The sequence below is a fragment of the Vidua chalybeata genome, chromosome 12 (assembly GCF_026979565.1).
Source record: "Vidua chalybeata isolate OUT-0048 chromosome 12, bVidCha1 merged haplotype, whole genome shotgun sequence".
In the NCBI taxonomy this organism is placed as follows: Eukaryota; Metazoa; Chordata; class Aves; order Passeriformes; family Viduidae; genus Vidua; species Vidua chalybeata.
The window spans coordinates 5322153-5343811 of record NC_071541.1 but is presented as its reverse complement, the minus strand read 5'-3'; the positions used below and the strand labels follow the sequence as shown (position 1 = coordinate 5343811).

General features: G+C 41.3%; 1 protein-coding gene across 2 annotated transcripts in view; it reads left to right on the top strand.

Annotated features, from left to right (window-relative positions):
- TAFA1 (TAFA chemokine like family member 1) overlaps positions 1–21659 on the top strand; it is a 205826-nt gene that overhangs the window by 159377 nt on the left and 24790 nt on the right. Inside the window, exon 3 of one of the 2 annotated variants that reach the window (XM_053953749.1) lies at positions 4943–5080. In XM_053953749.1, coding sequence (XP_053809724.1) covers positions 4943–5080 — 138 coding nt within the window. Of the gene's footprint in view, positions 1–4939; positions 5081–21659 lie in introns of both variants that reach the window. The other variant, XM_053953748.1, reaches the window with a different exon arrangement.

Genomic DNA, 21659 nt, shown 5'->3' with positions numbered 1-21659 from the left:
AAAATTTTATATCCATTCATTTCTGGGAGCAATTTTTCAGCAAGTCCACAAGTGTCTGAAGAATTTTTGCTGTCACATTGTTAAACATTTGCTTGGAGCCTATAGAACTTAAATTCTCTTCTAAATGTTCTCTGTTCTCCTAGATCTAGCAGCAGCATCTGCATGCACTTAAGCATTTTCAGAATAACATATGGGTCTATGACCTTAGCAGGATGATAGCACTGGCACTTCAACTGGCTACTTGAAGCTGTTCCAAATAAATCGAGCTACCACAAACCAGCTATAGTCCTAATGAACTGTCTGGAAACATTGATAAAATTGGTCCATATGATTTCTTTTGCTTGTATTCCCACGGTGAATCACCAGTGGTGTAACAGAGGCAGAAATTGGCCAGCAAAGCCCATGATGCTGTTTGGGCACTGCTATTTTATTTGCAAGTAGCAGGAACAGGTTCTTACAACAACCTTCATCTGGATTGGGCTGTGAGGTGCATTTGCAATGAGCTAGAAGCAAATGTAACAGAGGATCTGAATTCTAAAATCACTGGGCGTGTGACCCCGAGAAGAAAGGCACATCTTATCTGTCAGCCGGCTGTGCCAGTGCCAAACAGCCCAAGAAGTCTCACCAAAGCTCTGCTCTGCTCATGCATTCATGCACACATGCATTCATTATGACTGACCTGCCCTAGGAAGGTCCATTAAGTGGAACTCATTTCAAGCACAGATGGTCCTGAATAGCTTAATGTCTGTCTGGTGGCCAGAATAAGTGAATTCTTGATGGCCTTAGACTTCTGATCACATACATGCAGCCAAGGAGGAAATGAAAACATGTTTATCATTTTGATAAACAACCTCTCTCATTGCTGCAGGACACTCCATGTAACTCAGCAGAGTCAAATACTATTAAATTGTCATCACTGTCAAAGAGAGGACGTATAAGTTTTGCTACCTGAGCCATAGTTAATGACTTCTACAATGTATAACACAAATCAGTAGTGCTGTTTGCCTTTTTTTATGTTTGTTTACTGATAAGTTCAGGCTTGGCTGGAATGCAGAGGCAAGTTATAATTTTGAAGTGCAAAATATGCTCTTATTATTACCTCCTAGCTAGAGGTATAAAAAACAGAGCTGACTAGAAGATGGCTTTTTGGCTTCTGCCAGGCACGCACTCAGACCTTATAGGTGATTAGACATTTTAAATCACAGCCTCCTACAGCAGACTCATACTCATGATAAAATATTTCACTCTGTGGTGTGTAAACTCAAGGTGGCTTTGTAACAGAGACAAAAATGGGCGTTATTTCAGGAGTTAGTGTCCTCCAATTAGAATGAAACCATTTGCAGGGGTAACAAACAGTTGTCTGTGTTTTACAGCAAGAATGATCTATTATTTCTACAATTTTCTATTTTAAGTCTGTGCAGAACAAGGATTTCTGGAAGGCTGGGGAATTTGAGCAGAGTTGCAATGACACAGAGAGTTGCCATCTTCAACATTCCAGGATCCTCCCTGGCAGGCAGTTCTGTCCCTCTGGCTTTGGTCACATTTCCTTCATGCAAAGCTGAGGTCTCCTGTGAACTGAGTGCTCAGAAAGGATCAGCTGTTCTCACTATCAAGTCCTGCTAATGTTTGGTGTGAAGAAGGTATAAGTCATGACAGGACATTTTCATTCATCTCTGAAGCTTCTTGAAGGAAGATCAATTCTCTTCCTGGTCTGCAAGTTCCAATTCCATTTCTAATATTCTGAGTTTCTTGGGGCAGAAAGAAATTACTAAAAAAAAAAAAAAAAAAAAAAAAAAAAAAGACAGGTGGATAAAACAGCCACTTTATGAAATGTAACTGTCAACATAACATTCAGAAGACACTTACTCTGAGTATTTTTAGACCCCTTTCCTCTCCTTTTAAATTCAATGGCAAATCCCCTATTGACTTGAAGGAGTTGGATGAGGCTATTGTTGTGGAATCAAAGCCAGAAGCTACTGTAGCTCAATAGACCATAAACTTCAAAAAACAGAGACATTTGTGGGGCTTATGACAAGGATTCAAACTTTTTCTGCACTCACAGCCTATCAGGTCAATAATTCACATTTGTTTCAGAACTTCCAGCCATGTAATATCTTGCCAAATCTTCCCATAATCCAGATGAACCATTAAGAAAAAAAAAATGGCTCAGGAAATCCATCAGATATTGAATTAGAGTATTTCTTGGTGTTCTTCAACCCCTCCCCCAAAAGAAGAAAGTTGGAAATAAAAAATAAAAATCACAGAATGCAAAGGTATTTCACATATTCATCTGAACAGTGAGTGGTTTTCAGTGGAAACTGAAGATGGATTTGTGTTCCTCTCCCCACTCAATTAATTTCCTCATTTATGCAGCTGAAGTAGATTTAAATAGAACCTCCCACTCTCAATATATTCGTGGTGTATATGTTTCTGTGAATGATGTAGTAAAGAGTATGCTTTTTCAATGAGGTTTTTTCCTATTCTCACTGTGTCTGTTTAGATCTGTCTCTATTCCCATTTTGTATATGGCTTTTTAAAAGTCTCACATGTACATGCACTGCTGGTAAAATCCATACAAGCAAAACACATCTCATGCAATGCTACCCAGTAGGCATCCATAGGCTAAACATGCTTTAATGCAAATATCTGATCCCACTTAACAGATTTTTCAGGAAAATAGGCTGTATAACCTCCAAAATTTTCTCCATGTGAGGTGGATTTTTTCTTCTCTCTCAGCACTGGAAGGGGTCTTTCTATTATTATAATTATTAATATTTGCATACTTTTATAGACCATGTAGATAAAACTTCCAATTAATGTATTTAACTTTCTAGCAGTTAAAAAAATGGTTTTTCATTGCTTTTATAGCGTCATTATGTTTTGACCCTCCTAAACAACTACACATTTTGAGCCAAATTCATTACTGCTCCAGCATCTTGAGCTTCCACATAACAATTAAAGATGTTATAAAGCTCTTCCACCACACCCCAATATTTTGAATAGATAACCAAATAAGCAAGACTCGGTCATGTGGTTCTTAGTACTCATACAGCAAATTTATAGAGAAAATTAAGCATTTAGGTTTTTCACAAATATTTACCACACAGTCTATGTAGTCTAAAATTAGAAATGCTTATTACTGTGTACATTATCTTTATTGTTGAAGTTGCAATCAATAAAATCACAAATCTCTCTTCTCCTAGGGCATGACCATAAGATGGATTAAACCAATGAGAATCTTTTCATTGCCTTCAATATGATTTGGATAGGGGAACAGGGACTGTGTGTGAAGGATTATTTCATAGAAAATGCAAACATTTGGGGCTGAGTTGATTACCACAATTCCTCTTACTCCTCAGATACACTCCAAAGCCCATTTGTCAGAGGGTGGCTCTCTGAATTGTTGAGATCTCTCTTTTTTGACACCTTTTGGCTTTCAAAAAGCTTGTGTCAGCAGCCCAAACACACCTAATAATTAAGAGGTGCAGCAGCATGTCTCTCCAGATGACTTCAATATTCACTACAGAGTTAATCTTATGCTTGCAAACTCCACCATATGACCAACATCAGGCAAGGCAGAATTCTCTCTGTCTACCTGGCAAGTGCTTCACTAAAAATGCCTCATTTTTAGAAACCCCAGGTACCAGGACTCACTCCTGGTAGGGAAATGCCACTGGACTGCCAGACTTTTACCAAAACCCCTTGTTGACAGCCAGATGTGGATCAGCATCTCCACACTTCTTATTCTCCTACCTGGCCACACAGCACACAGCGTCAAAAGCCCTCAATATTGTTTCAAAAATAGTGAAATCCAAAGATATGAGTAATGTGGTTTATGCTGTAGTAAAAGCACTGTGCACTTAGCAATTCTTAATGGCATGAAGAAATAAAGCTCTTCTAGAAAATCGTGCACATCCTGCCATTAGTGGGCAGCACATGAGGTTTTGTACTAAGTTGAAACAAACCCTGCCAAATTTGTGCTGCAATTTCAGAAAGTAGCCAGATACCTGTGGGGAACAGCCTGACACCATTAAACACTCTGTGATTGTGAGCTAAATGCAATCTGAACTGAGGAATGGAGAAATTACCTGGGCAGGGCATTAGCCCACCGTGGTGTTTGTCTCCTTGCACTGCAGAGCAGAGGTGAAGGGGAATGGCACACCTGACACCTCATTTCTGTGCTCAGCATATGGCACAAACACCAAGCATTCATAAGCCCAAAGCCACCGTGGACCTGTCGATCACTCCCCTGTGCTCTCCTTCTAATAAAACTATTGCAAATGCTCAGAAAGAACAATTAGGGAGGAGACAAATTAAACCTGGTGATCTCACACACAGTGGAAATGTTTCCTGCCTTAAATCTGCCAATCTAGTGAGTGGGGAAGCAAAGGGAAGTGCTGTTGGGCCACTCTGTAATCTGGGGAGACTCGTTGTCATTCCCTAAGGGCTGAGTACTAGCACAGAATCAAATATTTGGAGAAAAATCTTATTTCTAGATAATTCCCTTAGTCTCTGTCCTTGTATGAGAAAATATTTAGGGAAGAGGTCTCCAATATTACAAGTATAAAACCAGCCAACAGTGATTGTACATTTTCTGTAGTATTTTACCTACATTTCTCCAGGCCCAGACATTGACAATATTATTTTTAGACCAAAAATTATGTGGGTGTCATAGAGACTTGTAATATAAGAAAGGCAAGTGAACTTATCTACATTTTCTATTAAAAATGTAATGTAACAGTACCTGGCTTATTTGGGAGCACACAACAAGACAGAAATAAAAAACTGTAATCCCACCTGTACAGAAGCTGGGCAGAGGCACAGACAGGAGCACGCCTGGGTGCTTTGATTAGCCACTGCTGCTCTTCCTAATCAGAGTGTCAATATTCTCTTTTTCTTTTTTTTTTTCTTTTTTTTTTTTTTTTTTTTTTTTTGCCAGAAGGAGGAACGTGTGAAGTTATAGCAGCACACAGATGCTGTAATAAGAATCGCATTGAGGAAAGATCACAAACAGTAAAATGCTCCTGTCTACCTGGGAAAGTGGCTGGGACTACAAGAAACAGACCTTCCTGTGTTGATGGCAAGTAGCTCCTCCTGTGTATATGTTTCTGTTTGTGTACCATCCATTACAGCTAGAAAGCTGTAAGTCCACAGATTGTGCATAGGAATTTTGTTGTGTTCTTTATTTAACGAAATAGAAAAATCTATAAGCATGAGTATATATTTAGACCATTTTCTTGCTACTTCAGTGCATAGTTCTGTGCATATGGGTCACGTTAAGATTTAACTGAAAACTGTAAGAATATTGCCCAGTATGATGCTTTGATGAGTACAAGATATTTATTATTGATAAATACCTGGATAAAATTATCCCTTGAGTCACTTCACGGGGCCCCTCCAGTGCCACATCAGTTTTGATTCATAAATATTTCAAAGGACAACTGCCATTCATTTTGATTTAATTAGTCATTTGGAAAGTCAGTGGCAAGATAACATAAATAAATGAATCTTTTCTTCTAGTCCTGAAACGAACATTAGAGAAAGCAGGAAAAAAATCTTTGTCTTTTAAATCTCTGCTGCTGTTGCTGGTCATGGGGATTTGGGTTTTTTAATTATTTTTTTTCTGAAGGAAAAGCACGATGTTATTTGTGTCTGGGTTTCATATGAGGTTTAGCTCCACAGGGTGTTTTCCTCTCTGGGGCTCCCCTGCCAGCACTGCAAGGTGAAACCATGCAGTAATCAGGGAGAGATGCACAGCTGGGAAGTGCTTAGTAAAATATAAATCTCATAAGAAGATGGAGACTAAGTGCTACTAATCCCATTAGTTACCTTTCCCAAACAAGCTGCTCTGTGCTGCAGAATCCCTCAGTGCAGCAGCTTTGTGGAATGGAGCATCTTGTAAAAATCCCTCGCTGTTCTTTCTGGTGAACATTCTGTTGTTTGTACCAACCCACAGGTGCTTCAGAGAGCCACAGGTTGGTTTTGTGCAGCACTGTAGGCTCTGTGCTGGGTTCTCCTCACTCTTTCCAAGTTGGAATCCCATGGGCAGTGGTGTCTCTGCCAGATTTGGGAGTACCCATGGTTTCCTCTTTGGGTCCGTGTTTGGCACTCAGCTTCACCACAAGCAACAGTGGGGAGGGAGCTTTGCAAGCAAATATTGGAAAAAAATGTTCTCTTCTGGGTAACTTTCATCAATCCCAGGCTGCCAGGGCATTAGAATGGAGCAGGGAGTTGTTCAGTGTAGTTAGACAGGAATATTGTTGGATGTTGTGGAATGGAATATTGTGCAGACAAAGATCATTCTTGCAGATTTGACACCAAGAGAAGGGGAAGGATTAGGGGCTGCCTTAGAGGAATGAGAACCATGTGTTTTCTCAGCAGGTATTTCTGGCATGTGGATACCTGGTTTATATATTAAAGACACGAAAGGAAATGTTTTATTATTTAAAAAACACATTCAAATTTTTAAATTATGAAGCAGTGTTTCATAGCTTGTTACACTGGGAATGCAATTCAGCTTCTGAACTCATGATTAAAACCATGCTATGAATGCACCTGTGAATGATTATGCTTTAGTCCACATCCTGTCATTCTGTTATTGCCTAATTACCCTGATAAAAAGAAGCTTTTCTTTTTCTGCTAAGCACACTCATAAAACCATAGGTGAAAACTACAGCTGGTTGTAACCAAAGATCAGCTGTACAAGCCTTGAAGAATTTCACGTTCTTCATCAGGTCATGAAACACAGAGGCAGCAGATAGAGCAGAGACACCATTAATTCAGCCCTCATAACTCTGTTCAGAGAAGAGAAGCTCAAAGAGTGCTGTATTAAGAAAAAAGTCAGGTGCAGGTGTGGACTGGAGCCTAATTGCTCTGTCAGGATTACAATAAAAAGAAATGTTATTCTCTGGAATTTTGAAAGGAGTTAGGATAAAACAATGGCTAATATGAAAGTGTGAGGCAAGTCCCATTGAAGTCACTGGTAAGACTCACTGTGACTTCAAAGCCAGCAAACGTGAACTACAAAGGAATGTCTTCCCCTTTCAAGTTTGGTTGTAGTCAGCCCATAGCTGCTTTTGTAGATGGCTGGAGAACAGTTCAAAAGCCCAAAATGCTGCTGGTAAAAATTAATCCAAGGGACGTTTGCTTTGGCCTTTGTTTTATCCCAGACTTTGCTTTGTGGCTTTTGACACACTGACCTGGCTTAAGCCAAAACTTTTTCGATTTGGTGGCTCCATTCTTGTTAAGACAAACTCCCAAAACTTCCCATGGGAGTCCCACTGACGTCAGTGCTTTAACTCACACAAAATTTGGGATTTGCTGTTTATTTTGTGCATGAGAACACTTCTAAAGGTCACCAGCAGCTTTCTACCTTCTTTGTCAACCATATTGAAAGTTAACCTCACACTAGGTTTTATTTACAGTGTGTAAATGTAGATAATTTCAAGCCATAATGTGTCACTAAGAAATCTTGTATGAGTCCTTATCAAATATCCACTGGTGTTCAGGTGAAGCAATGTACTCACACCCAAACAAAGACATCACTTCTGAGAGGTGACAAGGACTGGGAGACCCCTGTGAGCAGTTTGGCTGCTGGCTGATTAACACCTCAAGTCATCTCCACCCCATGGCTATGTACTAATGTGTATAAAGCAGGCTGAACCTCAGTTTTGCCCTGCCACACTTTGACTTATGATATTGGGATCAAGCTTTTGGTGTTTCCCAGTTAAAGTTCATCAGAAAACACCTCCTCAAGTCTGCTGCTTTGACAGTTTGAGTCCATATTGCAGAGGAGAGATTGCACTGACTTTTGCTCCTACCAGCTATTGCTCTGGGACACAGCTGGGCTTGTGGAGAGCTGGCTTTGTTTTCTCTTTCAGAGAATACAATTATTTGTAGGAGTCATCTTAACATTTTTAATAAGTGTCATGGCTGATGAATGGTCCTTTTGTCCTTTTTGTTGTGAAGTCTGATCATGGGTAGCACACCATCCCAGTACACAGGGCTTGGTTTGCAGTCCTCCTCCTGCATGAGACAAAATTCAGGCTGAGGTTATTTGTACTATGAAAGGCATGAAGTTCATGTGTGTTCCCAAGTATCACTTCCTGCCAAGTCCAGCAAACTTCTTCTTTGGGGCCTCATCTTAATAAAGAATAGTGAGGCCAGGCCATGGCAGCCTTAGAAGTCATAAATTATTCTTTGTATTCAGTAGACACTGTCCTTAAAGCTGCTCCATCACCAGTGAATTGTGCAGTAGCATCAGTGGGAGCAAAACAAAAGCCAAACCTTGCCATGAAACACAGACACCGGTTTCTGTTTCTTTGCCTATTCTGTTGCACATTTACTTTCATGATTCCTTTCACTACTTCAAGGTCTTTTTTATTTGAAGGATGGTTTGAAATGCTCCCTTCCCTCTCTACAATTTATCTTGCCTGCCACTTGGCCACAGCATATACCACGGGCATCAGGCTGCTCAGCTCTCTGCCATGGATATTATTATTTTCTTCATTTGCCCAAATACCTCTCCAGAGCAAGTCCTTTTTTTCTGGGGAAAGCAATGCCCAGCATTTCCAGTGGGCTCATGAAGGCTCTCAGGTACCTCAGCAGAAATCTCTGTCACTGGTGCAATTTCTCCTGTGGGCTGAGCTTTTATTCCTTTGTCATATCATTACTATATATATAAAAAAAAAGATACTTATCACTTTAATACTATCACTTTTATACTGGGAATATCATGCTTGGTACCATATCCTTTAAAGTGGTATTGAAGCATCCTGTACAGTCAGTAGGTAGTTATGTCTGTGTGTTCTTCAAGGCTTGTGAATAATATATAATTTGTTCATCTATACTGGAGTTTACTATGTTACAGTCAGTGCTCTCAGACACACATATTTTTTAATGTTTCATTTTTCTGTTCCCTTCCCTTCAATCTTCTTCCAGGCTATTTTAAACTCTTTCACAGGCAACCTCATATTTCTTGCATAATTATCTGTGAAATTTGTTGGACCACAGAGTATGGAATAACAGAAAAGCACCTGCACTGGCTTTTGAAATCAGCCACAAAGGAACTTTCATGCAGGTTGTGCATATTGCCAGTGCTTTTAGGAAATGAGGTGGGTTTTACACTGGTGAAAACCAATGAGCAAAAAGGAAGGTGCTACTAAAATTTTTAGCAGTATCTCTCCCTCTAAATTGTACCTGTAAGAAAGGGCTCTGCAGACACGTGAGGTGATCCTATTCCACGTTTTCTACAACACAGGATTTGAAGCATTAACTCTCAGGCAGCAGGATTAGTGGTTTAGTCTCCATGGTTTGCTCTTGTCCTGTTTTACACCAGTCACGCATCCGGGGAAAGAAAAGTCATTCACTGATACAGAAAAATAAAATCAAATCAAGCCAGTATTTTCATTTTTCACAGACTGATTTTGGATCACCTCAAGTTTCAGATAATTCCACAATGTATGAAATATTAGCACACATGTACATACTTCAGATTTCTGTTATTTTGAGGATCACTAGCCACCGTATGATCCTGTGAATTTACACCACCCTTCATCAGGGCAGCACTACCAAAGCAAACATGAGGTTGCTGACCCATGGGAGTACCCTGACTTTAATGCCTTTTTGGGCCAGCACCTCACACCTCTCCAGTTGAGCTGCTGGATGATTGGTGCTGCTCATCCTTATTTTTCCATGTGCAATAGCTGGAGCAGAGAGAGGACAGCATTCACAGCACACATTCCATTTGCTGTGTTTGCCCTGCTTTCTCCCACCCAGGACACACAGATGAAAAGGTCCCATCTGGTCTGTCTCTCCCTAGGTAGACAGTAAGTGCAGCCACCCTGCTGACATCAGTTCATTTATTTTTATTTTTAAATTATGGGCAAGACACCAGTTGTGGAGCAAGCATCCATAATTCAGGAGTGTTCCTTCAGGACAGAGGTGCAGCTCAGCCCCTTGTGCTGGTGCTCAGCCTCGGCATCCTCCCACAGCACTGCACCCACCAGCTGAGGGGTGGGCATGGGATGCTCAGACACTTCCTGGCTCTGCCTGCAGTGAAAGCAAGATTCAAGCCTTGTAGAGTCAAATGAAAGAGTCCTATTGACTTTGGGTCAAGTCCTTGGTAAATGCTTTGTTAGAGATAATCCTGTATCTATCAGCACTTACATCAAGTGAAAACAGTTCACAGTCACAAAGCCAATAGTTTTCTATTTATCTAATGTGTACTTTAGGTGGTATCACCAGAAAGCCTGGTTTTTTTTCCCGCTCTGTGAAAATACTTTCAATCAATTCTTATTTCTTGAAGAAAGGGGGAAAAATGCTTTTTGAAATCCAAGGAGTCAGCTTCTTATCCCTCTAGCTGTGCTTCGGCCCAGATAAGAAGAGATCTCAGGGTCCCATATTATTAATTCACTGTCTATATGAATAACGAGCAACCTTGGTGAATTATTCCACACTCCTGGGAAAATCTATAGCCCTGTCCTTCTGCAGCACCACTGGAACCAAGCAGCAAGCTCATATTTATTTTTATTTGGTGAATTCAGATGACTTCATTTGTAAGGAGGAAAAAAATGTCTCTCTTCCCCACTGACAGCCATTTAGCAAGCTCAGAAAAAGTCACAGAATATCATATGTGCTATTAAAAAAAAAGAAAAAAAAAAGAAAAAAAAAAAGGGGGGTAGAGAAGACTAACTTTACTGAAATATTTTAGGCTTTTGTTTTGTCCAGATCTTGTCTTTCTGAAACGCCCTTGCAGCCACCCTGAAATCACAGCCAGATCCTGAGAGGTGCTGACTTCAGAGGGAGCAAAAGCAGAGCTGGCAGCAGCCATGCAGAGCAATTAATTCATTTACCCAGGCACAGAAGCTCTCGTTACCAGTTTGCCTTCCCACTGCAGGGCAGAGGCTGGAGGGAGCAGAGGGGAGGTGTGAGCCTGACCCTGCCAGTGCTGGGTGAGGTTTTGTGTCAGGGCACAGCCTCATCTCCTGAACCCAGACCATCAGTGAGCAGCCTGGGGAGAGCAGAGAGGCTCTGCTTCTCCCTGAGCAAGTGGATGTGCAAACAAATCTCTGTGTGGGCATATGGATCTATATCTATGCATATATATATATATGTGTGTGTGTGATAATGTATATTTCTGTGCACAGCCACCCTGCCACGGGTAGTGCCTGACAGCACCCAGAGCTGCTCAGACACACAGGGATGCTTTTCTGTGATGAAGGTGCACACAGGCAGGACATTCAAGGAGCAAATCTGCAGCTCACCTGAGCCAGGCTGCAGTCAGGGCTTCCCAGGAAGGTGCTCCCCCATCTCCCAGCCGGGGCTGTGCTGTTCCTGCTGCATGCAAACTGCAGCAGGCCCTGGGGAGAGGGGAATGGATGCTCCTGTCTTCCTGGTGTGAGGATGGTGCAGCTAATGAGAGCCTCTGATTGTGGGTTTGTGTGAGTACCTGTTCATTGCAGTGATCATTTTTCTCCCCACCTATGTTTTATATTTCTTTTTCCAGTGATGTTGTGGTTTCCTGCACAGCAAAGCAACCACCCTTTTTAATATCAAGCTTATAGAACAGCTGACTAATCCACCCCTGGAGAAGTGCAGAGGGCTCACTTAAATCACAATTTCAGCAGGAAAAAAATTTCTTTTTTCTACTTAAGAGGGGGAAAAAAGCTGTAAGTCATGGTACTATCTCCATTGTGTGAGGGGTGGTCTCTTTCCCAGGTTCCAGCTGACTGATTTCAGAGGGAGCAGAGCCCTCACAGCCAACCAAGGTGCACAAACAGCATCCCTATGGTGAAATTAGGGAATGGCATGGCTCTGGAGCAGTGTGAAGACACACAGGAACATATAATTACTTCACCTCCATACAGAGGAAAGTAACCTTTCACTCACATACTTGCAATAAACCCACTAGAGGCTAAATGGAAAAACAGTAGGAGATTTCTCCTCTGATAGGTAGCATTAAATGTTAATCACAGCACTGGAAGAGCCTGGGAAGAGGGTTTGGAGGCAGGGAGGGCAGCCAGCCATGCCAGTGTGTGCCAGGCACCACAGGGAAAAGAAGCACGAGCTGGAAGGGAAAAGAGAGCCTAGAGAAAATTCCTGTGCAGGGATGAAGCCACAGGCAGGACCATGGGTTCAGGTTAAGGACTGCTCAGGCTGCCTGGCGAGCACAGAGAAAACCAGGACAAGGGGTTTCACTGATTTACAGACACAGATCTGCTTTGGTGAGCCCACAGCAGGAGACTCAGCCCCCTGTGACCCATGTGCAAGTATACAGATGGCAGATCTGGGGCAAAACCAGCTACAGCAGTGCTAAGGAAGGCTTCCCACAACAACCCTTCAGCCAGCAGCGCTGAGGGAGACATTTCCAAACATCAGGAAGGTACAGTTTGATGTGTATCTGCCCTGCATGGCAGCAGGAGAAAGAGATTTGCTGCCATTTACTGCATCTGTGTGGAGAGGTGATCCAGCTGATGGAGGATGTGTGGTATCTTAGGAGCAGGAGGGTTAAACCTTTACACCCTGCCTTTAAACAAGCACTGGGTTCACCTTTCCCTTGAGTGGCAAAGCTCACATGCCCAAGTGCAGCACCCAAAATGCTCTCAGGAAATGGTTTGATACCCAGGTTTTAAACTGACTCCTGAAGTCCTGAGAGACTTGCTGGTTTGTGCCAAATGAGGCCACGGTTAGTAGGGTTTAGGAAAATGAACAGGATGGTGACTGGCTATTAATCCTTGCTCACAGTCCTCAGGGAATGTGTTGGACCAGTGTCCAGCTAATCCATGGCCAAGGGGAGCTTAGGGAAACATTATGGTCGGGTTAGCATCTGTGCTGTATCCTCTGACACCAAATCCTGGCAGGAATTCTGATGATAGTTTATCTCTGCCAGGGAAGGCCACATTATTAAGTGGTTAATTGTGCACAAGCTCACACCACACATCTTTTCTGCATCAGATGCTGTGGTTTTGATGCACTGTGAAATGCTGCGTGCCTACAGGTGTCTCTGATACACTACAGAAAATACCTGACTGGAGCATTGCAGAGCAGGAAGCCTTTTTTTCTTTTCTTTCAAAGCTACCTTCCATCTATAAACGTGGAGCTAGTTCAGAAGGCTTGATTGTGGTTTGTAGGATTAGGGTTTGAACACAAAAGAAGTGGATGATTAAGTAAGAATGAAAAATGCTCCTCCACAGTGAGCTCTCTTTAAATTAATAAACAAGAACCTGAAGCTATTACACACTGAAATTTTAAAGAGGCAGTGACCAAATCTTTGAAGGAAGCAAACACATCATTTATCCTTTCACTGATGAAGAGAGTTCAAATAGGAGTCACTAATTTAGCACTGAGACTGTCTGTTGTGTTGAACTATGTGAATTAATCTGGCAACTGCAACTGGAAGCAAGCAAGTCAACAAGTGTTTAATTGATTTCAGAGGATCAATTATCCATACAATTGATCAGACACATTTACAGTTCCTCCTTTCAGAATAAGACCAGGTCACTGTAGGACCCAAGCCCCTCAGCAGTTTGTCAGTCTGTAGTTTGCTTTGGGAGATTTTTATACATTAATATTGCAGCGTTGTCTTAAGTTTAGGAATCGAGTAAAGACATTGCAAAAAAGGGTTTCTATCAAATCTTAGATTTTTTGCTGAGGAAGTGTGCTACTCAGCATGTAAATAGCCTTCAGAGTTTGGAACAGGTCTCCATATGCAGGTGTCAAAAAGCAGTTTACTAATCCTGTGTATCAAAGAAAGCATTATTCCTCTTTGGGAGCTGTTCTCAAAGACCATTCAGTTTGTTACAATAACTGCTCAAGTTTAAGCAAGATGGAGGATGGCAAATTTCAATATTATTTAAATAGTGCTGCCTCTCCCTTTTGAAACCATCATGAAAAGACAGTGGTGGGGAGAGGAGCTGTGCTCCACAACTGAAGCATTCTGCCCTGTGTCATTAGTACATAAAAACTATTCTGCAGGCAGATGGATTGCTTTTAATATGTGGGTTTGTGTAATCGTTTCCTTTTGATTACAATTCCTAGGCAGCAACCCTACAGCAGAGTTTTCAAGATGCATGTGTGTGGTCAGTACATTTTTTTTTATCTTCCAAATGTGCCCAGAACTCAGGAGCAGCAAGGTGAAACATCAGCACAAACCATCACTCAGGAATGAAATGGAGAAGCAAATGACACTGTCTTAACTGAGGACAAAGGCAAATCTCCCATTAACTCAAATGAGAGTAGAAAACATCTCTCTCTATTGATTTTCTTATTACAAAATGCCCTTTCCTTTTTCTCCAGACCCCTCCACGAAATACCATCAAATACAGTTGTGTGTAATACAGTTATGCAAATAACAAATGAACTCTATTTCCTTTAGAAGTTTCCTTTCCTCCTCTTGAAAATTGCCAACTGGATGAACACTTTTTAAAACCAGAGCACCTGTTGTATATAAAACCCCAAGTTCATTAGTGCAGTGAACACCTGTATATCCAAAATATAATATAATATAATATAATATAATATAATATAATATAATATAATATAATATAATATAATAATTATTGGTTATTCAAGGACACAGATACCCCTTGCTCTGGGCAGGACAGTGACCACTGCTTTACACCACAGAGCACAGGAGCAGGGCAGCAGAGGAGAAAATCTGTATCCTTTTGGACAGGTTGTGTTTCCCCTGGGGTTCAGCTCGGTAGCAGAGGCTACTCTCATTGCACTGGTGCCACTCATCTCCCTGGTTTGTCCTGATGAATTTGGGTGGTCTGAATGTCAGGCAGGGAATCAGGTGAGGTTTTTGTGGCAGAGCTGGAGAAGTGAAGTGCTTCCCTCTAGCACTGGGGCTGCTCCTGTCCTGGGATGGGTTCCAGTTCCTGGGATGCAGTTCCAGCCACTCTGCCTCAAAAACGAGGTGAATTAACTCGTGGGGCCAGGTGTGGAGAGAGGCTTTGGCTGCTCAGGGGAGCAGGCAGCCTCTGTTGAGAGAGAAGAGTTGTAGGACAGCAGAACAAAGAGGAGTGGGAATCTGCTGTCGGATCAGGAATCTGCTGTCAGACCAGGGATGGAGAAAGGCTAAAAAAGCAGTGGGGGTTTAATTGATATAAACTCCCCATCATTAAATTTAGCTTGGAAATTAGAAGAGTACTACTAGCTCTAAGAGGGGGGTGGCAACAGCTTCCCACCAGGGCTGACAGCTGGTTTTGAAGACTTCCAGTGTCTTTTGTCTCACCCACAAAATGCAAAGTAATTGGTATTATTTGATCAAATAACACTGCAGCATACTGGTGAGCAATAGGTGGATCACAGACATAAAAGCCAAGACAAAATGCTGTACAGCAGACTCATAAAATTTATTTTTTATGTTAGAGGCCAAAAAAACCCTCCTAAAATCTTTAGTTACAGTTTGGCTTTATTTGATACAATCATTTTTTATTGTTTGGTTCACCAACATTGGTATTTCTTTTTTATTCATTTATTTGCACTAACCTGCTGATAAATCAGCTTTAGCAGTGGAACCAATTAATTCACCATTGTAAATATTGACTTAGATATTTTTAATCTATTCTGTTTGTCAGAGATGGCAATCCTGGACTTCCCTGGATGAGCAATAATGAGGCAGCATTGCAGAATCCTTTTCTACTGCTCCTCTGAAACAGCCCTTGCAAATTCTGTGAGATCATTGCAGAAAAAAGACCCCACAGCATTTGCAAACACAAATTAAGTAAATACCTGGCTTGCACTGTACCAATGACCCCTGGTGTCCACAAGTGGGGATTCTAGCAAAATATATTCGTTTGAGTTTTCAGGTTTCCCAGCTGGGCTGCTCATTAACACATGGCCTGATAGAAACTGAGATCAGAAATTATCTATGATTACAATAGACATGGTCTAAATGTGTTTTGTGTAGCCAGGTTGGATAAATAGAATGAATGGAGGAGGTTTTGAAATTCCTAAAATTCAAACCTAATTGCAAATCACTCAGGTTTGTGGTTTACTGTTTCATGGCGCCTTTTGAAAGCTGATACAATTTCCTAATAGAAGGAATAAATTGACAAACCAGGTTAGAAGCTTAGGCTCTGAATGTAACAACCCTTATTCACAGGTCTTCAGTGAAATCCTGAATCCTATCAATGTATTTCTCAAATCATCAGGAACACTAATTTGTAGTTAGCTTTGGGTTAGACCCTTTCCATCTGAACCACTCTCATTTTAAACTCATTATTTATAGTAAGCATAGCCACACACTTCATGCATTTTGCATATTCAATTTTCAAGCCAAAATATAGGAGCTGCATTAGCTTCAGTGCTCCCAGCTGGTAATCAGGCTCCTGCAACATCAGACCTTATGTCACCACCAGTAATAGGCTGAAATAGTCCTACCCTCATAAGGACCGTGCCTGCCCAGCTCCTATTAAAATTAATGGGCACTGGGCATCCATTCCCTCTAGGCAGCTTTGGAAATATCAGCCAAAATGTAGTTGTAAGTATTAACCTTTAGGAAGTTAGTGTTGGCAGCTTCCCACTGCTCTGCACTGACTGAGCCCAGCCCTGCTCTGATGGCAGCAGCTCCTCGGGGCTGCTTGGGCACCCCCGGGCTGTTCTGGCTGAGCAGAGCCCGGGCAGCCCGGAGGGAATTGCCAGGCTGCCCTTCCCTCCTCCAGCCTGCACCGAGCCTGGCTCTTCCCTGGGCATCAGAGAGAAAGGAAGCCCAGTCCCTTAAAGGTCAGTAGAGGCGGTGTGAAAATGCTGTTCTGACTCAATGTTGAAGTCTGGGGCAGAAATGACAAAAATATTGCAGGCTAACTGTTAAAATAAGTATATTTGGTATAGAAAAAAAAATTGCCTGTGAATTCTTTTATATATTAAACCTTGTAAGGAACTTTGCCCTGCTGATTTAACATTCTTTAATTAGTTGGGTTTTTTCTGTTGTTTTTTTTTTTTTTTTTCCTTTCCTGTCTGTGCTCGCAAAGAAAAATAGTCTGGCATTTTAAAAGAAAAATAGGATTAGAATAATTTATTATTGGATTACTATTAAACTAATAGAAACAGCCATATAAATTCATTTCTATAAACAACCTCCAGGTCTCAGGTCTAATCCATACAGATGGTGACCTGTGAGGAAGCAGTGTTCCAGGAATAAATTTGCTGGTTTAGACTGGAGGGTTTCAACCCAGCTAATAAACTCTCAGTGGTGCATGACTGAAATGTTACTGCAGTAGCTAGAGAGCAAACTGTCCCGTTTCACTTTTTTTTCACCAAATAGTTCTAAAATAACCAAAGTGTAATCACCACACTCAACTAGCAGATTGTTCATGGACACAAAATACAGTCCTAAATCAAATAAATTGCTTGCTGTGAAGCATTTGCTGGGCTCTGCTTTGCATAGTATGAGATAAGAAGCAAATATAATGCACTGGTCTCTATTACTAAATGCTGCTAAAAGTGCAAAGTGATAAATGTGCTCTTTCAGTTTCAATATAGCATCATTAGTAGAGAAACCCCATAAAGATCACCAGCATGTTAATGACCTGCATCTTCACCACCACTGTGAGTGCAGCTCTGTGCTTTTGCTGGGAACCTATGCCATTTTAGGAAGTATTAGTGCTATTTTGCTGAATTCTGTTACATTTTTATTCTGGTATTCTTACTTTTTTACTCTGCCTTCCTAAATATGAGTGTCTAGTAGTGAGGGACCCAGAGGAAATGTGTAGCCAGGGACATCAGCAGTGCTGGCAGGTCAGAAGCAGCAGGAGGGCCAGCCAGAGCCCTTCTTGGTTCTGCTGAGTCCACAGGTTTTGGGCAGAATTATGGGCAAGGCTTACTGCAGTATCCCTGTGCTCAGGGTATGGATCATGCACTTGTTCTGCCAGCTTTTCCTGAAATATTAGGTCTTGCTCCATGTATCTTTTTGTAGACTACAAATCAGCCATGTTGGTGTAGTGTCCTGCCTGTACAACATCTTTTGGATATGTCTACCCTTGTATTTGCTCACTTCATGGTATGCTACAATAAGTCAAAGAATGTAGATGCTGCTTCTTCCTATATAATTTTTCAGCTAAAAATGACAGGTCCCTGGAATTATTACTGTATTATTTTGGTTTGGGGTTTTTTTCACTAAGAAAACAACACCATAGATGTTGAGAGGTTCTTCCCAGGAGTTTTGCAGAGACCAAGGGGGCTATATTTGCACTCTGAAATCTAGCAAAAAAAATATAATCTACTATTTTATGCTGCAAAACAAGGCAGGCATCCAGCAAGGGCAGGAGCACAGGCTTCAGGTAGTGAGAAAAAAAATTGGGCTGTGGGCAAGACAGGAGTGAAGAGAAGCCACGCTGCAGTGTCAGCAGACTTGTTGTGTAGGTAATATTGGATGCAGTAAATAACCTCAAATATTTGAATTTGTTTTCTTATTTTTAAAACCTGAAAGAATGTACAGTAAATAGATTAAAGATTTGCAATGTTCAGATCAGTGTTATTGTACATGTGAAGGATGAGATAAGAACAGAGCATGGGGAGCAGCTCCACAGGGTCGTGGTTGACAGTAAATCTGGGGAAATACTAAGGTAAAAGGAGATATTCCTACAGCCTGCTTTTCATTCCCATCCAAAAATATCCTTCCTTCCAATTTCTCTTTGGTGTCAAAATAAATGAAAATGTTTCATAGTGATTAATGGTGTGCTGGCTACACAGTGAATGCCAGTAGGGATGCAGCTGATCAGCAAAGAGGATATTTTCAGAAAACCTCATCATATTTTGTTTTGACTTTATGCTGACACTTTGAATTTTGCCAAAAAAAGTGATGCAATTCAGCCAGTTGTATAGGCAAGAGTGTGAGCACCCAGACACACTGGGAGAGTCAGTCCCACGGGGATTCTCTGCTAGGAGATGCCTCTCCAGAGAAATGCTCCAGAGAGAGAAATGCTGGCCTGCTGGCCACCATGTGGATTGTCCACCCCAAGGACTCTGCTGCAGGACAGGATTGCAGGAGCATCTCTGTGGTCTCCAAGACCATCCAAGGTTGCGTGGCACTGAGGGACCCAGCACGTGCCACCTCTGAGAATAGGAGGAAGTGAGAAATGTCACCATCTCCTTGTTTCCTTTAGGAAACAGTTGAGTTATTTTAAAAGTGCTTACAAGGTTTTGGAGAAAGGACCAAAAAAACCTGCAACCTAATGCAAATTAACTTTGTGCTTGTAGGTCTTGATGGAGCTGGTTATACATAAAGTCTGTGCTGTGTGTATTCACCTGGAGACCTAAACTATTATGTAGAAAAAAAAACAACAGCACAATATTGTTGCTTTCACTACCATTGATCTTTAATTTCCCACTTCAATTTTGCCTTCTAGATTAAGGAGGTGTTTTTTGTACTGCTGTGTATGTGAGATGTTTAAAACTTGCTTGAGATTTCAATTTCCAGAGGGTTCTGTTGGCTGAGGTTGTAGCTTATCTAATATTTTCATGAAGTCCAAGCTCTGTGCTGTAAAAGTCAGTTTAGTTTTAAGCTGCTGTTTTTACTACTACAGTGAATAATCTAATTTTTAGTTATTTTTTATCATGGTTTTTTTCTTTTTTTTTTTTTTTTTTGAGGCGGGGGTAGTGTTGAGTATTTTTTGCTGAAAATTTAGTTGTTTGTCATTACTGTAATTTTAGTGGAAGGGACATTGGAGAAACCAAGCCTCAGTGGAATAGATTGTTATCCAGTGTAATGTATTGATCAGGTCAGGCAGTAAATTAACAGGAGCAGAACACCATTAAATTTTGAACTTAATTGCCTTCTACTCTTAATTTCTATTGGATATAATCAATAGGTGCCAGAGGAAAGTTAAAAGAGTTATTTAGCAAGCTGCTATTTCCTGCAGCATAATGGAAAACTAATGTTTCATCTTCTAGTTGATGCAAATAATTTGTAGTTCGAGTGTGGCCACTTAAACATTTTATCAAAGACTCACTTTTAGTTCTGTCTTGATTAATCTTCATCCCTCCAAGAAAGAAACATGATTTAGTGACACAAAGTGTTTTGGCTTAGCTGCCCCTTTGGTCTTTGTTTCCCTGGAGGATCTCTCCAGTCTCTATTCCCATCTCCAGCCATGAGAGATGGGATCTCTCCAGTCTGTATTCCCATCTCCACACCCTGAATGTTTCCAGGGGAGGGTCCACAGGCCAGTGCCTCTCAATATAATTTCTTTTTCCAGAGAAATCCACAGCAGCCAGCAGAAATGAAGACCATAGCCTCGGTCTTGGCTTTTCTTCTTGGTTCTTTTCCCAGCTTGTTGGGGCAAGTTGTTCATTTCTCTTATTTTCCTGCCTGAAAAACACCAATGTAAACAATTGCCTTTGCCAAAGGCTGGTGTCAAGCTGAAGTGTTGCACTTTCTTGCTGGGCTCCTTGTGCTGATGATACATTTTGTTCTCCTCTCCAGCCTCAGTTTGTTACTCGCTCTTTCTCACATTTCCCTCTATAGTAGAATTTTAGATACCTTTTTTAACTTGCTGTTGAATTTCAGTATTGCTTATCCTGCTGTAATCTAAACCCAGTCCCTTATGCATCAATATCTCAGTGCTATTGTTATTTTTACACCTCTTTGGGCACTCTTTCCATTACCTGGCCTTTTGCTAATAAAGTGCTGCAAAGGGAACACCGTGTTTCAGGTGGCCTCATGCCAAAGTCGTGTGCCCAGTGGCACTGCCCTGTGGAATTACAGGGCCATTAAACAGCCATCAAATGGAGGATAGATATCTGATGCAAATTAGGGAATTACTGCAAATTTTGGTGGGCCTCAGAAAGTGTATTACTGAAGCAGCACACAGAATAAAACAGGCCAAGGTAATCACACCTCAATATCTTACAACAGTGTCAGTTCTGTGCCAGTGGTGCTACTCTATATTTATAACTTTGTATTGGCATCAGGCAATTCACACTCAAACTAATGGGAGTCTTCCAGGAGTGTTGATTCAGGTTCCTGATGAGAAATGAGTATAGCCCCTTTTGCTCATCTTCACAGCAGAAATAGCAGCTAGAGTTGAGAGGAGTCTACTTGAGGTTTTATGAAGTGGAGCATAATGATGCACCAAATGAACAGACCTTCATAGCAGTCTCATTGTGTTGACTTATACTTGATCTGAAAACCAAGTATCTTCAGGCAAGTTACCCACCTCAAAATAGAGTGACAGTGAGTGATCCTTGCTCTGAAATCTTGACCTACATCTGTCCACAACTCTTTCCATTATAAAATGTGTATAATGGGTATTTTACTGGGAGCACATTTGTTTTTATTCAAGTCCTATATATTAAAAAAGCATTGCTTGCTGCCTGTGCAAATTCAAAAACTGCCAAATCATCAAAAGAGCTGAGTATGAATTTACCTCTTTGACAATTATTTCTTGTCACATTATTCTGGTTAACAGGGAATTCATCACAGTGGAGAAGGCAAAAACAAAGCCTCTTGACAGTTACAAGAAATTACCTGTGCTTACAATAATATATTTTCCAAGGGAAGGCTGGAGGGCAGAGTTTGACAGTGCTGAAGCTGTACCACCTGCAGTGATGTCCTGTGACCATCACTGGCCTGGACTTAACCTTTGTAGAGGGAAGACTTGCTTGTCTGTGTTACAGACCAGCAGGAATTGTGGAAGGTTTGCAGTCCCAGCTCCCCA